The sequence below is a fragment of the Heloderma suspectum genome, chromosome 5, assembly GCF_057233095.1.
Source record: "Heloderma suspectum isolate Gila_16-S chromosome 5, 16-S_ref, whole genome shotgun sequence".
Lineage (NCBI taxonomy): Eukaryota > Metazoa > Chordata > Lepidosauria > Squamata > Helodermatidae > Heloderma > Heloderma suspectum.
The window spans coordinates 60859418-60883339 of record NC_139462.1 but is presented as its reverse complement, the minus strand read 5'-3'; the positions used below and the strand labels follow the sequence as shown (position 1 = coordinate 60883339).

Sequence of the window (23922 nt, the reverse complement as noted above, 5' to 3'; positions counted from 1 at the left end):
AACCTGAGACCTTCTGCATGCAAAGCATGTGCTCCGCTACTGAACTATGCTCCCACACCCATGGTACGAAGAGTTAAAAAAAGAGACTTATCAATAGCATGTTCATAGAGCACAAGCCGCAAGTATTGCCCAGCAGCAAGTAGTTGCTCTGCTGTCACTGTAGGCCCAGGTGGACAAAGTAGCCATAGCAATTCTTGATACTAATGCCTTAGCTGCTCTGCTGTCACTGTAGGCCCCAGGTAACCTTGGGGAGGCAACTGAGTGGAGAGCAACTTGGGATTTGAATTGTAGTTCAGTGGTAAATTAGCAACTTTTGTTATAGGGAGGGAGATTGCCCAAGTTTTAAGGGGAATTTGTTTGCTTGTGTTTAATTCTTTCATCCAGCTGAATCCAGATCTGTCTGCACCCGGATCCTAAAGTGAAGGCAGCCAAAATGGCTAAGTCCTTATCAGCATAAACTTGCTCTTGCAGCCACTGTTTAACCAATTTTAATTAATTTTAGAGGGCAACTAGTATTAAGCGTAACACTTCTCCCAATGGTTTTTAGAAGCCTAATCTGAAAATGTACAAAATGGCAACCAAATGTATTCTATTCTGGGGAACAGTCAATTTGTGCAAAATATGTTATGAAATTAACTGTTATTCATAGAGCATTATGCTATCCTGTGCCAGACTTACCTGGAAGTAAGCTCCATTGAACCTTTCGTTCCGATTACAAAACAATGCATATATTGCAGTTTTAATAGTGACATAGTAATTTTGGCCCAGTGACCGGCTGCCCTGCCTGCCTAAGCTAATGGAGGTTGCCTCAGACAGTGTTAGGGACTCCAAGCATGATTGTACTGAGCAAGTTCAATATCAATGCCAAGGGTGTCTTGTTTGGGGCATCTCAGGCCTTCATGGCTGCTATTACAACCATGGGGCTGTCCCAACATATCACCTACCTAACATGTACATTGGGTCACACTCTGGACTTTTCATGGTCGGATCACCTACAGGAATAGGATCTGATATTACCTTAGAACAACTCTTTATGACTTCCAGTTGTTTTTATATCAGCTTTTATATCAGTATGCTAAATATTTCTACCAAAGATGCAGTTGAGGCAAAATAGGATTCCATGGCCGTTTTACAAAAGTCAAATAACTGCTTAAATTTTGATAGAATCTAAACTGGCAAAAGGAGAAACTACAGGTATGCAAAATGTGGACACAGACAAGTGAAAACTGCAGTTCAAGAGAAAAATATTTAAACTGATGTAACTCAGCCACTTGATACCTCTCACTGTACAGAATCTTTGTGCAAGATTTTATGATGTTAGGACAAATAGTCATGATTTTATTAATAGAATGTTCAGGCATTATCATCTGATGAAACAACTGTGGTAGAGAATTCAGAATTCCACATCTGCATCAACTGAAGCTTGAATGACAGTGAATTCTCCTTCATGAGGGAATGTAGCAAGTGATTCAGAAATCATACCAAACATTCTCTTAATTTTAAACTGCATAATCATTGACAATAAAACTTCACATTCCATTATTCAGTGTTGTTTGGCTGGAGGATCACTTACAAAAGACAGTGAGAACTCTTATAGACCTGTACCTTATCACTTCTATTTTCAACTATGTTTGCTTTACTAATATTAACTGTCACTTTATCATTGAACACATTCCTTGAGAGCTACCTTCAAAACTAAATTTTTGCAGTAATTCAACAGTTCTGTGTCCTTTAAATCAGACTATTTTCTAGCACAAGTAGCTTCCTTGTAGTGCTCACTGGTTTTATACCATATCTTTGTCGTACTTTCAATGGAAATATCAAGGATGCCACCCTTTCTGGTTGCTGTCCCCTAAACAGAAGGCTCTGATCTTTGAGGCTTCTGAGCATCCCGTGCCCTGGTAGGCTGCTGCCAGGCAGGGAGGAGCGACAGAGGCGTTTTTTGCCTCTCCACCCTTTTTAATTTTTTTGCTCTAGACGGGTCTCTGAGCCCCTCTAGAGGAATTGCACTGGCAGGGGCAGGGCCGGAGAAGACACAGGATTCTGCGGATCCTGGCCTCTCTTCCCCCCATCCATAGGAATGCTCCCCTTTTAACCTCTACGAGATCATCTGAGGTTGCTTTTCTGACCTCGGAAAACAGGTGCTTTGGATCTTTCCATGGTGGCTGTGAGAGGGTGGGGGAGATTGGATCTCAAAGTCCCCCTCCTGCAGTTGTCAGAGTGTCTAAGGCTTCGGGAGGGGGAATCAAAAAAATCCCATAGGATTGTGCCCTAAATTTCAGATATCAATGCCAAGGGTGTCTTGTTTGGGGCATCTCAGGACTTCATGGCTGCCATGACAACCATGGGGCTGTCCCAACATATCACCTACCTAACATGTACATTGGGTCACACTCTGGACTTTTCATAGTCGGATCACCTACAGGAATAGGATCTGATATTACCTTATAGAACTGGATGGAACAGTACCCACACAGTTTGTTCACATTTTGAAAGCAATTTACATGACTTTAGTGTAGCTGCTGAGACCTCAGCTGAAAAAAGGTAGCACTTATGAATCTGCATCAAGGTGCAGCTTGCATAGTTCCATTTGTTCAGCCTTTAGACAAAGTTGTAAGATGATTACCATGTCTATATACTAAACCCAGAGTCCTGCTGCTAAGTATCACTAAAGTTCACTTGTTTTCCTTTTCCCTAACCTTCCTTTCACTTTTGTGTCACATCTATTAGGTTGTAAGCCTGACTGTAGTTTTTAAATCTTTATACAGTGCCTAGAAAACTGTAAGCACTTTATAGATAATACTTAAATATCTAATGCTCATACAACCAGAAGGATACTCATGCTACAGAGCTTTCCCCTCCCCTCTGTAAACACAGTGCCCTCCAAAAAGCTTGTCTGTACTGTCAGGGGATCTTCCTGAATAGTGTGAAATGTGTTGTTGGATCTGGGGGGAATATGCTAAAATCAGGAGGAGGCACCTCACATCAAACACCTCCATCTGATTGCAATTTCATTCCCCCAAAATCACCATGGCATGAAACCCTTCAAGTGACTGTACAAGTCTTGAAAAATCACACTGAGTAGCTATGTTCATACACTACAATCAAAGGAGCCAAGCCAGAGATCCTCTAGAAGTTGGGACTACAACTCTTATAATCCCTGGCCATTGGCTATGCTGACTAGGTTCAATGACAGTTGGAATCAATCATCTGGAGGAAAAGAGTTTCCCCACCTCTGGTCTAACCAAACACAAGCAATGGTATAAACATACTTGTTGCTTTCCCTGATCAGTGATAAATACTAAACGTGACAAAATACATTCATAGCTTGAGAAAAGAATCATCATCACAAGACAGAAATACCAGCTTGTCCAGGGCAGTTTTTTATTATATAAGTTGAACTTAGTCCTTACATTGTCCTTTGACTCTGCTTTTGACCCACTCCAATCTGGCTTTCACCCCTGCATGCCACAGAAACTGCTCCCATGAAAGTCACTGATTATCTCTTCACTGCAAAATCCAAAGGTCTCTACTCAGTCTTCATCTTCCTTAACATCTCTGCCACCTTAATTACTCTCCCCTACTTGTTCCGCTTTATGCCCTAGGCCTCTATAATTCTGTCCTTAGATAGGCCGGAAGGGAACCGGCCTGACTGCTCTTCCAGGGTCCTGTATCAGGACATGCTTCCTTGGCTTTCCTTCTCTCCATTAGAGTCCCTCAGGGCTCTGTACCTGCTCCTCTACAATTCTATATACTTTGTCCCTGAGCAGCTCCATCACTTCTCATGGTTGACATTACCATCTATATGCTGGTAACATCCAACCCTTTACAGTAGATCTTTTGCCTTCCCTCTCTGATATTTCTGCTTGAATATCATCTCAAATTCAGGATATCCCAGACCATATTTCTCATCTTTCTTCCCAAGCTTTATCTCCTTCTTCACTCACTGTATCCATTGACACTGATGCCACTTGTCCTGTTGATCAGGCATGAAGCCTTTTTGCTGACTATTTTATCCCGTCCCCAGTCTTCAGTCTGTTGCCAGTTCTCCCCTTACAACATCACAACAATGCAGCACTTCCTCTGTCACTGACTACCTTGACTACTGCAATCTTCTCTCTGGTCTTCAGTTGTTTCACCTTCATCCAGTCATCTTTATCCAGCACTCTGCTACCAAAATTATTCACCTCTCATCATTTTGACCATGTTACTCCACTCTTTAAATCCCAGCACTGGCTTCCCATCTGCTCTTGGATTCTGCACAAGCTTATTGTCCTTATCTTCAAAGCTCTCCATGACCTTACCCCTCCTTCTCTCTCTGTGTTTATATCCCAACATGTGCCTCCCTGTGGCTTAGGCTCATCCAGTTCCACCACCCTCCAAACATCTCCTGCTCCCTGAAATCTCTCCACCCATTTTCACTTGCTGCCCTTCATGCTTGGAACTGATCCCAGAATGTCTCCATGCAACCACCTCCCTTATTTCCTTTAAGTCCCTCCTCAAAGCAACTTTTCTGGTGAAGCCTTTGGATCATCTCCCTAGTCCTCATACTTTATTGTACCTAAGTCAAAGTATGTGTAATTGAAATAATCATACTTTTTCCTTGTTAACCCATGTCTCCATTTGCCCCTTCCTGTTGTTTCCCTGCATCTAATTTGAAATCGTAAGCCCCCTGGAGTAGGGACCTGTCATACCTGTTCTTTGTAAAGTACCATGTACATAACTGGAGCTGTACGAAGAACAACCAAACTGTTTGTAGGTTTTTTCAATTGTTTGTTATTTCCAAAGCTACGGAATTCTGAATTCTCTACCATAATTGTTACAAAGATAATGCCCAAACATTCTAGTAATAAAATCAAGACTATTTGTCTGAACTTCGTGAAATCTTGCACAGAGTGAGGTAAGAGCTATAAGACAGCCAAACCTTTAAACATTCAAGCAAGGAATGGCTGAGATACAGCAGTTTAAAGATTTTTTCCTTGAAATGCACTTTTCACTTGTTTCTGTCCCTTTTTGGTGTACTCATAGCAAACCCCAGTCTTCTCTTTTGCTGGTTTAGATTGTATCAAAAGGTACAGGAAATAATCAGCTGTTTGACTTCTGAAGAGTACCCATGGGATCCCAGCTTTGTTTGCCAGGCTTCTTCGTACACCAGCTGGGTTCTACCATGATTCCATCCTTTGACTAGGTGCCCTGTTCAGCAATCTACCACGTTTGAGTCCTTGTTTTTAAGGATAGGTGGCCAGGACAGAATGGAGTTTCTATTCTATTCACCTTGCTGCCTAACAACCTAATTGAGCTAGTTGGGGTGGTCTCAGGTATGGTGTTGAAATCTCCCAGACTGATGGCAATAGGCGCTTTCAACATCCTTGCAGAGGTCACCTTATTAAGAGCGGCTTGGGACTTCATGCTCTCCATGGCAACCAAGAGGCTGCCCCTAATGACACTGGGACCCATTCATAGCATGGCATACTCTGTACTTGGGTTTCTTGTTCTGGACAGTAGTGGGAGGATGAACTCAGTATCAAGGAAGGGTATGTGGTCCCTTTGTCATGGACAGATCACTACTTAATTTAAAGTGTATCAAGTTCTCTTTTTCATCTAATATCATGGAAGCTATTGGGGTTCTGCCTGGAGGTGTTAATGGCTGGATGAGGGCTAATTGAGACTTAATCCAGACAAGGCATATGCTCTTGGTCAGGACAGAGGTTGTCTCTGGAGTAGGGATTCAACCTGTTTGGGATGGGGTTGTACACCCCTTGAAAATTCAAATTTGCAGTTTGGAAGTGCTCCTGGATTCAGCTTTACCTCTGGAGGGCAATGTGGCAGCAGTGGCCAGGAATATCTTTGCTCTCCTTATGCTGGTGTGCCAGCTGCATCCATTCCTTAAGAAGTAAGATCTGGCTATGATAACACATGCCTTAACTACATCAAGACTGGTGTACTGCAATGAACTCTCCATGGAACTACCTTTTAAGTGCCTTCAGCTGAAGTTGCGCCAGAATGCAGCAGTACTGATATTAGTGGGCATGCACATATGGGACCATGTTACACCTATCCTGCAATATCTGCACTGGTTGCCAATTTACTTCTGGGCACAATTCAAAGTGTTGGTGATTACCTTTAAAGCCCTAAATGGCCTGGATCTAGGATATCTGAGGATCGTTTCCTCCCATACCATCTTGCCTGCTCTAAGATCAGGAGGGGAGGCCCTTCTGTGTCCAAGCTAGAGTGGAGACACAGTTGATGGCAACAGGAGATATGGCCTTCGCCTTCTCAGTTTCTGCACCAATACTGAGTAATACTTTGCCTTGTGGAGGACAGATAGCCCCCTCATGGGTAGTCTTTTCTCAGCTGATAAAGACATTATTCTGGCAGGCTCTTGACTGCTAAGTATATGCTATTTTATGTAAAGGTTATGTTTTATCATCTCTGCTTTTTTGTATTTGTCCTATATTTTATGATAGGGTGATTACAGAGTGTTGTATGCCACCATGAGCTGTATGTATGCATTACAAGGACAGGATATAAATCTTTTTAGAAATAAATGTATTTTTTTGATTAAATCTTTGTCTAGATTTTGCATTCTTGCCCCAAATAAATTTCAATGGGTGCCATGTGGTCTTCAGCTGAGGCTTCTAAAAACATTTGGGATAAGTGTTTTGGGTGGTATTCGCCTGCCCTCAAAATTTCATCCAAATTAGTTAATCAGTATGCTTGCAAGAGCAAGTTTATGCTGGTAAGGAGATGTCAGCCACCTTGACTAACACCCTTGATTTTAGGGACAGAGCTAAAGTGTATTGCTTAGGTACAAACAGATTTAGATTCAGCATGTCAAAAACCAAGAACACTCAAACAAATTCCCCTCAAAACAGCGATCAAGTAGTTCTAAACCATGTTATGTCTGCTGTATGTTTGCAAGCTCAAATCACATTTGGATTCGTAACTATGGCTACGTGCCTGAATTAAGCCTAAGCTTTTAAGATGTCAAGATACACTTATAGTGCAATAGTATGCTTGTCTGCTCAGAAGTAAGCCCCACCAAGTTCAATGTGCTGAACTGCTATAGGACTACAGCCTTAGTCAGGCAATCCACATTTACAGCATTTACACAACTGTCTTCCTTTACATTAAGGATGTCTGCACCTTACCTGCAAATATAGCTTATTGTCTTTTGTAATGGCATCCATAAGATCTTTCTGCAGAGGAGGATCTCCATTGACCCAGAGCCCATTGGGTGATTTAGCACTGAGAGCACTAGCACTGTTTTGTTTTTTGTAAAACAGCACATAAGCAGTGTCCTTGGGGAATCTGCTTGTAATTTTCTGGACTGACTGAAATGAGGTAAATGTCACTCTGCTGTCATTAAATAAAAACCACTCCTTTGAAACCTCATGTTCATCCAGTTCCTTTTCAACAGCTGCAACTGGAGCCTCTCCAGCCATGAAATTGCTTTGTGGATAAGCTAAAGTTAGACTTTGGGCTTGATCAAAAGATCCTAATGAGGACTCCGAACTAGCAACATTTCGGGCATAAGAATAATAATGCCCACTTTCAGAAGATATGCCAGAGTGCACAACTACAGAACTCAACACGTAGGGGACTAGTTGAGGGCAACCCACTTCTTCAGCACCAGAAGGCTTGAGTTTTTTAGCTAGATTCTCACCAGTGTCTGAGAACTCAACACCCATAGACCACATGCCTGATACTGGACTTAAGGAGGAGACAGTTCTTTTGACAGGTAACTCCAGAACAAGTGGAAGAGACACATTGTCTAAGATTTTCCGCCTAATATGACACTTGGGGTCATATGAAAATCTTAAGAGAGTGAGAATGAGGTATTCTGGCTCCTCCACAATTTGCATAGTTTTTTCCGCATTCTGTAGAGAGCCACATTTTTCACAATAATATTTGTTATCCCCTTTAAGAACCTCAGTTGCCAGAAAATAATTCAGCAGGTCAGTAACTGAGGGTGTAGCTTCATTGATATGTTTCTGTAAACTATCCCTGTCTTCAGCCTTGCACATAAAAGAATCTGTAGCGTTTTCACAGTTTGTGTCAATGGGGACGTCTTTCAACATTCCCTCATTTGTGACCATTTCACAGCAGTCACCAACTGCTAGACCATCAGATACTGTTTCTGCCACAGGACTGAATGCCCTAGTACTGACTTGTTCCATGCAATCATCTTTCCCTTCAGACAAATTTTCTGTACTCGGCGGCTCAATGTTTTCTAAGAATACTGGTGGACAGAAAGCAAGTGAGAGATCTGTGAAGGCTTCTTCTTTGTGAGAAGTACTTTTGCAGTTTAAACAGCATATGCTTGTTTGCAGTTTCCCTCGAAACATTTTCTCTATCAAGGTTCTCTCCTCTCTTGCTGTGCAAGACGGTTTTGTAAACAGCAGTGTCTTGCTGGATACATCTTGGACTAGGGACTCTTCATTCATATCTTCCGGAAGCTTTGATGAAGATAGAGCTTTCAAGGTCCTCTCTTCTTCGTGCAGCCTAAAGAAGAAAAATATCTAATCAGATGATTTCCCCACCAATTTCTCCTTGGTGTTTTATACATCACTGTATTTCAGTAAATATACACACCCATTTTTTTATATATTAGAACAGGACTAGAGTGGAATGAAAGGCTTTGAATGAGGGCCCCACTATACCCTATGACTTTGCTGGTACCAGCATCAGTAGTTTACATCTAACCCCTAATTCAGTGCATAATGGGGACATGACAATGTGAGAAGATTGGGAGTTATTTAAGATGGGACATAGGTTTTCTGCATGCAGCGACAATCCTTTGTAGGGTCTCTAGGAAAGACAGATGGCAACTGCAAGTGAAGATCACTCTTGCTGAAAGAGGGTGGAACTCTAGATGTCATTACCAAGAGCTGGCATGTATGTTGGAAGCAAGAACAGATCTGTCATTTCAGCTTTTGGACATGCATGTTAACCCCAGAGACCAAATGAAACCTAGTTATTTTTCTTCAAGTAACAGTTGACTACAGCAGATATTCAGTTTTCAATCTTTCCAGATTACTACTATAGCTTGCAACTTTAGATAAAACTCTGGCATGAAACTTATAAGTTTGTGGTTGGTACCCTTCTGGGTATTTCTGTTTAGTCAAAATTGTTGCAAGAATTATAGCGTCCACAAGACACTTCACATATAAAAAACCAATACAAAAAAGACTATTGTCTTGAGCACTGGATATCAGAGTGCCATTACCTGTCTAGCAGGAACCTGAGATATTCAGAGCAGTCCTGTTGGGATCTAGGAGTGAACCAGGGTGGCCTGGAAGCCTCAAAGAAAATCCGAGGAGCATATGCTTCCCTCTGTATGCAGGAAGTAAACAAAGCAAAACGAATTCAAAATACTGACATCACTCTATGAAGCATTCTTAATTTCTGAAAAGGGAGAGTTAAATGAATAGTATGCAACTGTAGCAGTGAACAATTCAAGTGTTATTTATGAATTGCACTGATTACAGAACAAATCTCAGGTAATTTAAAGATACAAGCTTCTATTTTACAAGCAATTTTACTTTCAATTTTATATCTTATACCAAAAATATTAATCTAGAATTCGAAAAAACAAGGGAAATTGGCTAGCTATAACTAGAAACACTAAACTGAAAAGCTTTATGTGCTTAGGTGTAGTAAGAATATGAAGTGCGTAATCCCTTTTCCCAAGTCATTTTGGTCCCATATGTACTTTAAAAAGCAGCATTTTTAGCTGTATGCAATTGGCCAGGTTTGGTCATTCATCCCGTTTCATAAACCATGGTTTAGAAAGCTGGGGATGAACATCTGAACCCAACCTTTGACTGTGTACAATTAAAAATTGCTTCTCTAAAACATTTCAACTATATTACCCAGTTTTAACTATTCTTCATCTGTTCTGAAAACACAATTCTGTTCTGAAGTACACAATTCCTACTTTAAAATTTCACTAGTGGAAAACGTTGCCAACATTTTATCTTGGCCTAGAATTGCCGAGAATATGCTCCTTGACCCACTGATTCAGTTCTACAACAAGTATATCAAAAGACGAAACGTATTTTATATAGAGTACATTCTGACAGTGCAATATTTTAGACATATGCCAGTTCTGGATATTATGGCTATAATATTCAGAAAATAAAAGAGTCACACACCTGAGTATGAGCCAAAAATGCAAAGAGATGTTGCAACTTTCTCATTAGTGAATTGCACCCATTTAGATTTAATGATAATACGTGTCTCCTGAAACTGCAAAAGGGGGAAAAATGAAATGACAATGTTTTCATGTACTGCTACATAGAGCTACACACACACACACACACACACACACACACACAATGTTCTGATGACAAATATCTGATTTATCTGAAATCAATGGCTTTGGTCAGTGTTTGCTTTCCTAAAGTAGAATGGCTTTTAAGAATGCTCCAAAGCACTTACTCACACAATACCACTTAGTTTTACATCAAATATTGAACACTGAGCCATACCTTTGAAGCAGTTTAATTCATTCACATTAGATAAAGTTTTCTCCACTTGAAATTCATACAAGGCTGCAGTCTGAAGCAAACTGAGTAACCCCAGAACCTAGAAGACTACCAGCCAACGATTTTCCTTCAAGTGTGCAAATATTAGGCAATACAGTACTTTACTTTAATTGCTACTTTAAGATTATGCAGATGCTAAAATTGTACTTGTATATGGCCAGTATGCTATGGCAAGTAGGATTCTGAACTCAAATATATTTTCCTTGTGTGATCTAAATGGTGCTTGGTTAAGGAGAAGTGAATTTAGGAAAGTGGACCAACTCTGGCAAGTTACCTAGCTGTTCCATAAATGAAACCATAATGATGCACTTCATGGATTAAAGACAAAGACACTGGCATAGACAAATATATTCCTTACCAGAGGAAGTTTAAACTTACTCTGTAGCCATAAATAGTGCCTGAATCACACTGTTCATATAACATGTATTTCCTAAGTTAATTAGACCAGTCTTTCCAGTTTCAGATTTTCCAGAAAATCTAGACAAACAAGATTGCAAGGAATTGGATTGAGACGTCCAGGCACTCTGGTTCAATATCATCTTAATTTTCTCTTCATTGGGTTTGGGAAGCTCCTATGAGAAGGAGAGAGGGGTGAGTTGAACACTGAGCACCTAACAACAACATCCCCAGGCACTTGTTTGTGTAACACGCCATATAAAACAATCCAACAGTCTGCATTCCCTCCATCCCCTCCCCACGTCAGGCTCTTCTCTTGCTAATGCAGGAAAAGTATCATGTAGTTGTCTTTTAAAGTATTGACAGTATACTTGTTTGGCTAGTTAAAGATTCACTGTATGTAGGGCCAACAAACTCCTAGAGGCTAAATATCTAAAGATATTGCAAGACCAGTGTCTTAGTCTGGCATCTTTGTACTGCATTCCTGCTATTTCTTTGCCAAGAAGAGTGCCTCTCAAGTTGTAAGCTTATAGAAGCAACACATAACAGCTTCTGTTCATTATGACACACATCTGGTTTCTTTTGATGCCACAGTCAAGAGATCCAACAAGCAAAGCCAAATACATTACTAAGCGTGTGTTTTTTTCCTTTATGGGAGAAATTGTCCCACATGGAAATAGTGCGATGTGTGAGAAAGAACAGGAAGCATTCAAATATGCAATATGAATTCTGTTTATACAATTCTGTTGCTTTTCTAATCAGGAAATAGTTTGGCAAATTTAAACAGCCATTTCCAATATCAAAAGGTTAACCCAAGATGATATTTCTCTTCAACAGGCATACAGGGTAAAGTAGCTATATAAAGGCAAGGGTATACATTATCACATTCTACTATTCAGAGCTTTTCTGGACAAGTAAGCCAAGATCTTATTTTACAATACCAATACTGACGTCATAATCATTTCACATCGGTTACTGAGCAGAGATTTTTCTATTTTTACAATCTAATCATATCGTCCTCCCCCCACCCCACCCCCATCACAAAATGGAACACATGCAGAGCAACATCAGAGATACAAGTTTTGAATCAAGAGCATTTAAGTATTTGCATTATCATACCTTGATAGTTTCCAGAATAGGTTCATAGAGTTCTGGGAATCCAGAGTAATGATACATCATACAGTGTATTAACTCACTCAGCTGTCCCAAGAACGTTGCACTGGAGGGCAGGCCATTGCTTTTGAAAGAGTTTACCAACTTCACCACATGTGGAACGATCTAACATTAAGATAAACAGATAAAAGCATTTACGCAAGTCTAACACAGACTTTGCCATGAAATATATTTTGAAAACAAAAACTCTCAGTAAGAGTGTGATATCTGGTGATAATATTACAATAAATGAACTGTACTATTCTTAACCACCTGAACACACTTAAATTGATCACTTTTGCTCCTTACTGTACATCAGAATCTCATTTTGATTATTAAAAACAGAAAACCCACAATTCTATTAGGTTACATAAATCAGCATTGCCAAATAACTGCATTATTAGTGCATTGTATTTCTAAATTGTGGTTGAAACATTTACTAGCATTTATTTTTTACTATTAGTCCAATAACATAAAACCCATTCCATATTCTATGACTTCTTGAGATTAGTTTATAGCTTCATCTAGTATGACTCATCTCAATCTTGCCTGTACGTTAAAAAAAAGCTTAAAGTAATTCACAATCAAAATGATATGAATGAGGAAGTTCTAGGAAAGCTGTGTATTCAACAACTTCAGTATTAGCAGACTCCTTGATCCTCACCAAAATGTAGTCCTCCCAAAAATTTTACACAACAGTTTTTCACTCACTTTGACATCTTTATTTTTTTTTAACTGTGTACCCTTGTATCATTATATTTTAAGCTATAATGTTCTTCATACCCGGCGTAAATAGCCAGCACCAGAAACAGATTGGGTTGTATCCAATTGGATATTGGATACAACCCTGATGGACACCTCTTTGATCCAGTGAAACTATGAGTTTTTGTGAGCTGGGGATGGGGCAGAGGGGCACAGAACAATACAATTTTTGCTGATTACCCCTTCCTTCTGCAGCTCCCTGCACCTCCTCCACCTGGTTCAGACGGTTTAGGGGACACTTCGGAACAGTGTGGGAGGTGGCATCAGGGGATCCAGGATAAAGAGGGAATTCGCAAAAATGACCTTCTCCCCTTCCACTCATGGAAGCCTCTGCTGGATCTGCAGCAGAGGGACACCCTTGATGTAGGAGGCAATCAAAGCTCTTAAAAAGGAAAGCGCTAAAACCATATCTGATAATACAAGCAACAGCATCTCCATCAAACTCTCACCAATATACACATTTGATTTCTCAAGGCAAGCATGTAAGGAATACTCACAATTCCTGTCATCAATTTATATTTGTTTTAACATTTGTTTTGTACAATGGGCCTTTTGGATAGAGCGAGATAAAACTGTAGTACCCATCTATGACATAACCAGGATTAATGTTTCAGTTGTTCCCAATCATTATCATTAATATTTGTTTAGCAAATTCCAACTGCAGGATAACCCTTGATTAGTTTTTGCCTCCCATGTTTATGAACTTTTTACAGCTGGTTTAGAACCAGCCCCAAAATGTATGCCCTTCAGTTATCAGATCCAAGCTTATGAACACTTCAACTGTTAATACATTTACATTGCAATATTTTTCTCCAAGCATGAACAAGACTGCAGTCTAGAGAAGCATGGAATGACACACCGCATATCAGTCATCTGTATGTTGTTTGTAAGCAGTAGTTTTAAAGCTCTGACGATGACAACTTACCAAGTGAAAAGCCTCTGGAGAATGCTGAAAACTAAGTAACATGTGAGAAAGGACAGCCAAAGCACCAGGTCTCACAAGAGGAAACCAAAGTCGATTAAAAACCTTCGAAAAACAAACATACGTCATAATATAATTTTGAGATATTCAGTAGTTAAGTCTTATAAATTTGTTTTAGTTCTTTTACACAACATTTACATCCCTCTGGATCAGAATAGACAGAAGAGCAACCATTCTACAAAAAAGCTTGGCAGCCACACTATAATTACAACAACCCCACCATTAAGTAATCATACCTACCAGTTCAATCTTAAGCAAAGTAACATCAATAAGGATAGTAAACTTCTGGACTGCAGCCAGTCCTTTCAACAGCGCTATCACCCAGGTCTCCACATGCTGAGCTAATGGCCAGGATAGCCACTCAATCATTCTGAAAAGTGAAGGATGCATGTTAGTATTTCAGCCACAAAATGTATGTTCCAATTACCAAATTTCCAAAAAGCTGGTGTTAGTTTACATAGTAGGACCATCACATTGACAGCCAAAGAACTGCATGGTATTTTATCATTGGGAAAACATCTTTTAGCTCTTCTGTTGCATAGAAGTTTTACACAAGTTACAGTATTTCACCACTTAGAAAATAAGAATTTCTTTCCTCAAGCTAACATGTCTTTTGTTGCTTGGAGTGCTGTGTGGAGCACAGCTGTACAAGTGCCATGGGCACAAATGAGCATTTTTATCCCCTCCCATCTCTTGCCATTCTGTAAACATTTAACATTAAATGTCAAAGCCAACTAATATACCTTATTAAATTTATTGATTACTACATTTATATCCCACCTTTCTTCCAAGGAGCTCAAGGCAGCACACATGATCCCCCCCCCATTTCATCCTCACAACAACCCTGTGAGGTAGGTTAGGCTGAGAGTGTGTGACTGGCCTAAGGTTACCCAGTGAGCTTCATGGCTGACTGGGTCCATCATTTTCACGACAGAGTCAGACATCTACTATGACAGAAGCGTGACAGAAAACAAGTTCTTGACATAATGATTTGTCATTTCCCACATGGCCTTGAGCAATGCTAACATTTCCTACTAAATATGCATATTCACCATGGTTCCAATACTTCCAGAATGAGAAAAAAAATCAGTGGAGAAGCAGCAATGAGTGCAACTCAGTCACCACTAATAGAGGTGATGGAGGATAAGCAAGATGTCCCAACATTCCTGCCAGTAAATGAAGGTCTCATTTAACTATAGAAAGTAGAAATGGTGCTGACCTTTGTAATGTCTTTGCTAGAAATATGAACCTCAGTGACATGCAATGCTCACCTTAAAAACCAAGCGAACGACGCAAGCATACAACCAGCCCCGAGTTCTTCTCCAGCTTATATTTTAATCCAAGCCAGAGATGAATTCCTCCCTCCCAATCCCTTACCTGACAGTGTCAGATGCATCTGGGAAAACTATATTTCCCAGCATTCCAAGTGCCAAGGAAAGGGAAGGACAGGGAGAAAAAGATGAGGAAAGAGCTCTCCTGCCCTTAAAACAGGAGCAAGGTTAACAGGCTTGGAGGCTAACCAGAACAGGGGTTAAAGATGTGAAAGGCCAGAAAAAAAACAGGGAAAGGGAGGGGGAGTGCCCCCCCCCCGCCTTTCACATATCTAGTGGGTGGGGATTCCAAGCAAATTTAGAATGGGGGACGATGACTTTTCCTGAGTATCTTCAGTTTTACTCATAATTGCTGATCCCAGTTTAAATCAAGCCTGGGGGAGCCTGCCCATCATTAATGAAAATCCCTATAATGGGCTCTCAGACCATAAGGAGTACAGGGTGCTGTCACTGACACAAGCACATTTCTTTCAGTGAACCTCAGCACAGACTTCAGTGATTACCAACACTGCAACCCTGCCCCATGTTCGTTTGGCAACAGGTAAAGAGTAGCCACTTTCCCTTTTTACTTCTTTTCTGCTAGCGACCAAAATAAATTACTACAGATGCTCACCTACTTGACTGATTTTGGAAGGTGGGGGGAGGAAAAGGGAGACAGAAAGTTTACTCATCTAGTATCATGGCAGATGCTACTTATCTCCTTGCTGAAAGGAGCTGCATGGCAGAATAAATGCTACTTATCCCCTTGCTGAAAGGAGTTCTGACCTATCCCAGGTGGGTTCCCCTAGAAATGAATACAATTAAGCTGCAGCAGATTCTACACCTGGTGCAAGGATCTACAATATGGTATGTGTCGTATTGCATGGGGGGATCAAAACCAGCAGGCCACACAGCCCACATAAGTGAAACACCCTGTTGTTGTTTTGGGCACAGGTAAGCAGTCCTCAGTTGCCTTCTTTACCCATAGAATTATATCCCTGTTCCAGAGAGCAAGGCAGAAGTGGGAAGCTGGCTGCCTTAAGGACATTACACTAGCTGATGACACAATTTCTCCTTTGGTGATGGGATACTTCAAATAAATAAATACTTAGATCAGTAAAAAGGCATCCAATGAGCCCTTTTCAAATATAACTAGAGCAAGTTGGATCCCTACATATAAATTTACTTAGTAGACTACCATAGCTGTAGTGATTTGACAGCTGTTCCAGTCTGTCTGTCAGAAACCATTGTTACTTCTTACATAAACGTACCCAAAGCTCCAAGACAGCACTACCGTTTCCTGAGGCCCCCAAACTGTTACTGATGGACTTATTTACTTATTTTTAGCCATGTGATTAAATGCCATCCTCGTTTCATTTTTGTTTCTTGCTCTTTCTTTTCAAGAGCTTCACATGCCAGACTAGTATCTGTAATTCAGTTTGTTACACACACAGATTCCTAAATGCTAGATGGTACAATTGTTGCCAATAATTGGGTAGCACTCATATAAAAATAAATCTGAAGTTCACGATATTAGTGTCAGCTAGTTCAACAGAGTTTATTTCCCATAAAGCTTGGTTTGAGTCCAGAGATGAGCAAGAGGAACTCCATTTGCACAATGGGACTTCTTTGCCCTTGCTTCCTCACTGCAGACCTGTGAAAAGTCACTCCTGAGGATCAGGGTATCCTCCAAAAAGAAATGGAATAGAGTGCAGGCAGCTGCAGCAAAAAGTGGGGAACTGGCAGAAAACTTGCTTGAGATCAAAGACATGACAGCATCACTACAAGCTCCCAATGTCACATTTTAAAACTTGAAATAGACTAACATATTGCTATTTTTTCCTCCAAATGTCCAGCTATGGCTCCCAACAATTGATAAATAAATATATAAGGAACTGAGAACAATATGTTGAAAGTTAGCCATGACAAAATGCCACTGAGATCTATGGAATGAGTTAGAGGTTTGTGTTTATTTGCAATTAATAGCATTTAATTTAATGGGACATACTCCCAAGTGAGTGAACAAACGATTGCAACCTTTATCCCATTCCACTACTTCCCTTGTTATTAGTTGTTTGCTGGATTGGGCCTACTAGATCTAGAGAGGAACCCCAGCAGCAAATTCATCTAATGGCAATCTTTTACCAGAGGCCAGAGATTGCTACTCACTTCATAAAAGCTTACTAAATACTAGGGCTGTGCAAACTCCTCAGATGAGGCATGAATCTGAGTGAATATTCCCACTTTGGACATATTCAGACCACCTCAGAATACAAGGCAGCTTGTGCCTGAAGCAGCCTGAGGCAAAACAGGCTGGTTCTAAGACTTTGAACCCACTTCTAAGAGGGTTTATTGTCCCAACTCTGATACATTTTTGAACTTCCCACAAGCTCTGCAAGCTCTCTATAAATAAAAAATGCCAGGGAGAGGAGAGACAGAGAAGGGGGTGTCATTTCTCTGTGTGCAAGACATTCTTATTTTATTCATTATTATAATTTCAAATACTAAATACTAGAGGACAGCTCTAAATTCCAATCAGGGAATTACTTTAACTGGGCTCTCCAATCATAGTCATTTTAGGGCAGAACAGTGATATTCTATACTCACTTATCTAGGAATAAGTGCCACTGAACTCAACAGGACTTATTTCTGAGTAGATGCATTCAAGATTGCAGTGTTAGTCACAGGAATACAGAGCCTTTTCAACCAACCAGCATTCCAAGCAAAATGGTGTTTTCAATGCCTCATATCAACATCCAACTCAATAATCAGCTTTGCACTTTGAGTGATTTTGGTGCCAACTGAGCCTTTTCTTTAATTTTAAAGCCTCAAATACTATTCCCCCCCCAAAAAACTCCCCAGCTCCTACAGCTATCCTTCCGATTCCCTACAACTCCCCACAAAACCACAAAGACCGAACATCATTTCTTTAAAAACCTGAAATCTTAAAGTGTGTGGATTTCATCCAATTCTACCATGGAAATGAAAAATTATAGACATTTATTGAGGTTCCCTATTATAATCGCTGGGGAAGCCACCCAAAGCTTCTGAAAACAAGGGGAGGCTCTGCCTCAGAACCAGCCAAACAACAATGTCATTCAAGGCTCTGAGTCAAGGCAGTCCCCTACGAGGGGGTTCTGAGGTGAATATTTCACCTACTAAATACTGACTAAGGAAGAAAAGTTTGTGCTGCTGAAAAGAAACAGTATCTAGCTAAATATGACAAAATGTTAAAACCTTACAGGTCAGATTCAAAGTTCCCAGGAAGAAAGTGTAATCACCTAAAAATCCTGTTGTCCTTTCACAGCTATTTAGTACTATGCCAGGGCATTCAGAACCACACAAACACTGTCCAAAATAGAAATATGACAGATCAGCACTCAAGTTCAATCCCAGTATATCTATTTATCTCATGTTTGGTGATGTGAATGAAAGAGGATTATCTTTAGTACCTTCACTTTGTCAGTGATCATACAGTTACCAGTACAGATTTCCCCAGAGTCACAATTTCAAAGCTTTTAAACATACTCTAATTATATTTGCTCACATTCATTTATGGCATGACTTTATTATGGCTGCAATACTTAGATTAATTGGTTAATAATTAAAAACCTTTTAAACAAATTAAAAAGGTGTCTCTAATCAGGCCACAGCTTAAAAACACACAACACAAAAACACATTTTTAGTAGAAATCCTTACAAGAAGTATGGGTAGCATGCTAAAACTTAGAAGACGCATCCTTGAAGGAATGCTTTGTGTATGATGGTGCTTGCTGCAACCACTACATATCTAAAAACAATGTGTTCTTTCCTTTCCAGAACTATTGCTTTATCCACATGCAAATGTGTACACATTTAATCAATCCATTAAAACTCTTATAATCAACAAGATGTTTTTAATTTGGCTGACACGAACGACCATACTTCCATGCTTTTTTCCAATAAAGAGACCATACCTGCACAAAGCTTGCGTCATACTTGCGTCTTTTACATTTGGATCCGTGGTAAGGCTTCCAATGAGCACTGTAATCATCTGTAATGGGATATGTTGCACAATACTTGCCAAGGCAACTGAGGGCTCAAAAGTTGTATCTATAAGAGTCAAATATGTAAAAGAAAATTATGCTTTCTTTCTACTTTTTCTATTTAAGATTCCAACAGCATTTTTAAAGGATATATTACAATGCTATTACAATGGCTCACTACTCAAGTTCGAAGCACGTTCTTAATCAATGCACATAGTGGGTTGGATCTAGACTTGCCCTTCCATTCTATTTGCAGAAGGGACTGGTGTCTATTGGAGACACCTGCCGGAGAGGTGATATTCACCCATTACACCTTCCTCCTAGAGCCCCCAATGCCACCTCCTCTCTAGAACAGTTTCTGGAGGACACAGGGGTCTACAGGGAGAAGGGGAAATCAGCCAAAAATAATATCTCCTATTTCCCTAGCAGGGTATCTCATGAGCAGAGTTCTGCTCATGGGATCCAACCCAATGTATTTTTGCACATTTAAGTCCAGTAAAAACATTTTTTCATCCACACTATCTGGTTTAGGGAGCAATCCTATGGCCGCTAGATAGCGCCTAGATGGCCATAGGATTGGTCGGTTTCCAGGAACCGACCTCGGAGCCCACCTTGGAAGTCAGTTCCTGGAGAACTGCCTCCCTACCCCCTCCCAGGTGGCACAGATCATCCCTGGGCTCTATGCTTGTAAGAGCAGCATGAAGCAGGGCAAATGGGGGTGTTTGTGGAGGCAGGGAGAGTGGAAGTGCCAGTATGACACTTCCTACGCATTGTCTGGCCTCTCCACCCTGTGCTCCAATGTCCAGCAGCTAGACAGCCGAAATCGGCTGTCTAGCCATGAATGCAGGGCAGCTGGAGTGCGGAGGAGAGGATCCCCCCCACGTTCCCCCTGCCGTGCATTGGATAGGCAATCGCCTGTGTTTGGAGGCAGCTGCCTATCCTGATAGGATTGCTCCCTTATCTGTCTTTTCTAGGATGTAAAGATCCAACAGAAAAAGGAAACCTGGGTATTTAATTTTTGTAACACTCTCATTTTCATCTTAATTTAGAAGCAATCTGTCCATATGCAGGACATTTCTAGCAACTGCTACAATTACAAACTTATGTTGTCCATGGACACAGCATCAAAACATGTGGGAAATTAATAGCTGAGTAGTTTAAACCATGGACCTGTGATTAGTTTATTTGACTAAATATACTTACCAGGTTTCGGACTGTCCTAAGAAAAACCCCTTGAGGCATCCACTCGCATTTTAAGAACCAGAAAAAGTAGACCAAATCATCACATCACCTTAGACAGACTGAACTAGTACTACATTATAAGAAGCCCCCAATCATGTGATGCGTAACCTGTTTCTATTAAAAAGTTATGGGGACAGTCACCTAACACACTAACTTATTTTAATCAGCCAAGCCACTACAATTTATGTGAATCGTGGTAACACACAAAGCCATCCAATAGCATCTAGTATTGAAGTTATAGTAAGCATCACTATGGAAGGTTTCAGCGGAATCTCAAGGTAATCTAAAAGGCTAACAACAATTAACCAGAAGTATGAGGTGGACCCCTGAATAGGTTATCAAAGGAGACCCAACCTATGACTGAAGTGGACTAGAAATTCAGTACCAACTGCCACACTGATTCTTGGTACAAAAGGAGTATGAATAAAGCAATCACATAGCTTGTTTCTAGTATGCTGTGTATTCAGTTGTCTGTGTATTCAGCTGTCTCTGCTCCCACTCCCACCCGTTTTCTGATTCAGCTCTGCTTGTGGTCAACACAAAGAGTTATGTAATTAGTATCCTAATTATTACTTCTACCTAAACTTCCTATTATCTTACGCTTTGATTCAATTCAAATGCAACCCTTACAGTATAGGAACCATGGTCGAGTCTCACATCACACCAGTAACGCATGTAAACAAGAACCAAATGGAGACTGAGATCAGAGTGGTTATTTCCCATCCTACCCTCATCCCTTGGCCAGCAGCACTAATACAGAAAGCAACCACAGAGCCCCACTCACCTATGTGTTTCTTGCTGACACATGTTTCCAGAGTAGTTTAGGATAGGATGGAATTAGAAAGAAGCTGCTTGTGCAAGGCAAGGCAAACAAATGATAATGCCCTTGACCATTTTGAAACTAGAGAGCTTCTTATTTTTACTAAGGGAAACCCAGTACCATAAGCTTCAGTAGTCTAGAGACCGAAAGAGAGATCAGTGTAAGGGGAAGCGTCAACTCACCAGTGGAGGAGATGATGGCAAACAGTTCCTGCAAGGAGGGCAGCAGCGTGTCGGGCTCTGCTTTCCAGATGCTGTGCAGGAGACTGCTGACATGGGTGACCTGGGAGACATAGAGGCGCAGCTCTGCCTCGCGGGTGCCTTGCGTCTGGAAGTGGGCGATGCTGCGCACCAGCTGCTGGCAGAAGGCGAGGGCAGGCTTCCGGCCGCGGGGCAGGCACTGCGGGAAGTCGCTCAGGAGTTGGCAGAGGCGGGCGCAGAGCGGAACCGAGGGCCTCTCGCCCACCAGCCGTAACGCTTCCCCTTGGAGCAGCGCGAACAGCTCCAGCACCGCCGGGCAGCTGATGAGCAGGCGCAGGCCGGCCTGGATGTAGTCCAGCACGGCCGGGTCCAAGCTAGGCCCGAGGCCGGAGGAAGGGGCCCGGGCCGGCAAAGCCGGGCTTCCCCCCTGGAGCAAGGCCAGCACCAGGCCGCGCGTGAAGAAGGCCTCGAAGTCGTCGCGGTGGTGGCGAGCGTAGGCCTCCAGCACCTGTCGCCCGACCTGTCGCTGGAATTGGTCGGGCCCCTGCAGGATGAGGCGGGTGCTGAGCGCGAACATGGCCTGGCACTGCGGCCCGCTCAGCGGCGTCTCCGCCGACTCCACCACGCGCCTCACGATCACGCGCTTCAGCGGCAGCGGGTGCGACGAGCTCACCAGCCCCTCCAGGATCTTGTCCATGGCGAGCTCCGGGCCAGCATCGGCCGCCCAGTCCCTCGCGGCCCTCCTCGACGCTCCGCGGCGGCCGCTTCACCCTCCGGCCGCCCCTCGACCTCCCGCCCGGCAGCGCCGCCTCAACATCGGCCCGAGCCGGCCTTTCTCGGGAGGCTTCTCGAAACCGGTAGCTCGGAGGCCCCAAACGCCGGGAAGCATCTGACCCGGAAGCGACGGAGTGGCGCACCGTCACGCCAGGCAGGAAGTAGAAGACGACGATTCCGAGCGCGTATAAACAACCGGCTGAGGGCCTCGAGCCCGCCCTAGCAACGCGCATGCGCCGTTCTCACCGCGGCGCGAGTGCTGCGACCCTCGCGTGGGGCCCAATCACAGAGCGCGCGGAGGTAGAGAGTCATAGTAGCGCGGTAAAAGCGGGGCGAGCCCAACGGAGGGGTCGAAGAGAGCGGGGCTCCTAGTTAAAGGAAGGCGGATCGCCTCTCCTGGGCGCTCGCGTGGCGCATGTCGCTCCAGCGCGCTTGAAACCCGGCGCTGCCCACGCTTTCGGAGCACCCGCGTAGGCGGCTGCCCGTTGTGGGACGCTTAAGCCTGTTTCGGAAGGAGCTGAAAGAGTTGTGAGGCAGCAGCAGGAGCTGCGCTCCGTCAGATTGCAGGGAGCAAGTCACGGTTTCTAAAATGCTCTCTTACCTGAAACATTCCCCGCAAGTAGACAGTTAGCATAACAGGGAAACAGCTGGACTTCCTCCTCGATGTGCTAGATTTTGTGTTTTTGTTTTAATAGGAGCGAGCATTCAAAAATGGTATCGATCGCCTGTTGTCTATAGTGAGAAGGGGCCTTTCTACCGCCTTAAGAATATAAGAACCCTGCTGAATCAGGCCAAAGGCCTATCTCGTCAGCATCCTGCTTCCCAGTGGCCAGCCAGATGCTTCTGGGAAACCCACAAGTAGGACATGGGAGCAACTGCCCCCCCCTTCAGTGGTTCCCCAGCACCCAGTATTTAGAGGCTTGCTGCCTCTGATCCAATAGGCAGCAATGAGTTAGCAGTCATCAATCACCTTACCTTTCATAAATATGGCTTTATTTACACAGCTTTCTCCTGTGATTGAGGTTGCTCCTTCACGGAAGTTTGCAGGCTCTTTACTTGACCCCATGATCATTCAGGGCGTCTCCTGCACTAAATGCCCTTTGTTCTGTTTTTAAATGTCTCGCAGATAATGAGCTATCAAATTAGCCCGTTGTGTTCCACTTGAGTTCCCTCCGTGAAAAGAGGAAAGCGGCAAGAAGAGGAGCAAGATCAGTGAAAGACAATGGAAGACTCAGATACGGAACAGAAGCAGAAAGCCCTAACTTGGATGGCATTAAAAGGGGAGCAGATAAAGGGCATCTCTACACCAGCCTAAAATCCTGCACTTAAAATGGGGCTTTCTGCTTCCGTTTAAATGCAGGATCACAACAACTCCCTTTTTCACCTGCTTTTCTTCCTCTGCTTTTCCCCTCCTCCGCCCCGTATCTGAGTCTTCCATTGATCTTGCTCCTCTACTTTCTGCTTTTCCTCTTTTCATGGAGGGAACTCAAGTGGAACACAATGGGGTAATTTGATAGCTCATTATCTGCGATCTATTTAAAAATGGAACAAATGGCATTTAGTGCAGGAGACACCTTGAATGATCATGGCATCATGTAAAGAGTCTACAAGCTTCCATGAAGGAGCAATCTCAATCACAGGATAAAAGGGCCGTGTGAAGGAGCCCTTAGTGGCTGTGATGACATCTTCAGGAAGTAAATGGCACTGGG

General features: G+C 42.3%; 1 protein-coding gene across 2 annotated transcripts in view; it reads right to left on the bottom strand.

Moving 5' to 3' along the window:
• USP38 (ubiquitin specific peptidase 38) overlaps window positions 1-22440 on the bottom strand; it is a 28086-nt gene extending 5646 nt beyond the window's left edge. Inside the window, exons 1-9 of one of the 2 annotated variants that reach the window (XM_084856163.1) lie at window positions 21422-22440; window positions 19109-19244; window positions 14083-14212; window positions 13786-13887; window positions 12066-12224; window positions 10929-11122; window positions 10158-10251; window positions 9230-9336; window positions 7152-8505 (exon numbers count right to left, since the gene is read on the bottom strand). In XM_084856163.1, coding sequence (XP_084712289.1) covers window positions 7152-8505; window positions 9230-9336; window positions 10158-10251; window positions 10929-11122; window positions 12066-12224; window positions 13786-13887; window positions 14083-14212; window positions 19109-19244; window positions 21422-22136 — 2991 coding nt within the window. In that variant the 5' untranslated portion in view covers window positions 22137-22440. The remainder of the gene's footprint in view (window positions 1-7151; window positions 8506-9229; window positions 9337-10157; window positions 10252-10928; window positions 11123-12065; window positions 12225-13785; window positions 13888-14082; window positions 14213-19108; window positions 19245-21421) is intronic. The other variant, XM_084856164.1, reaches the window with a different exon arrangement.
• Between the last annotated feature and the right edge of the window lie 1482 nt (window positions 22441-23922).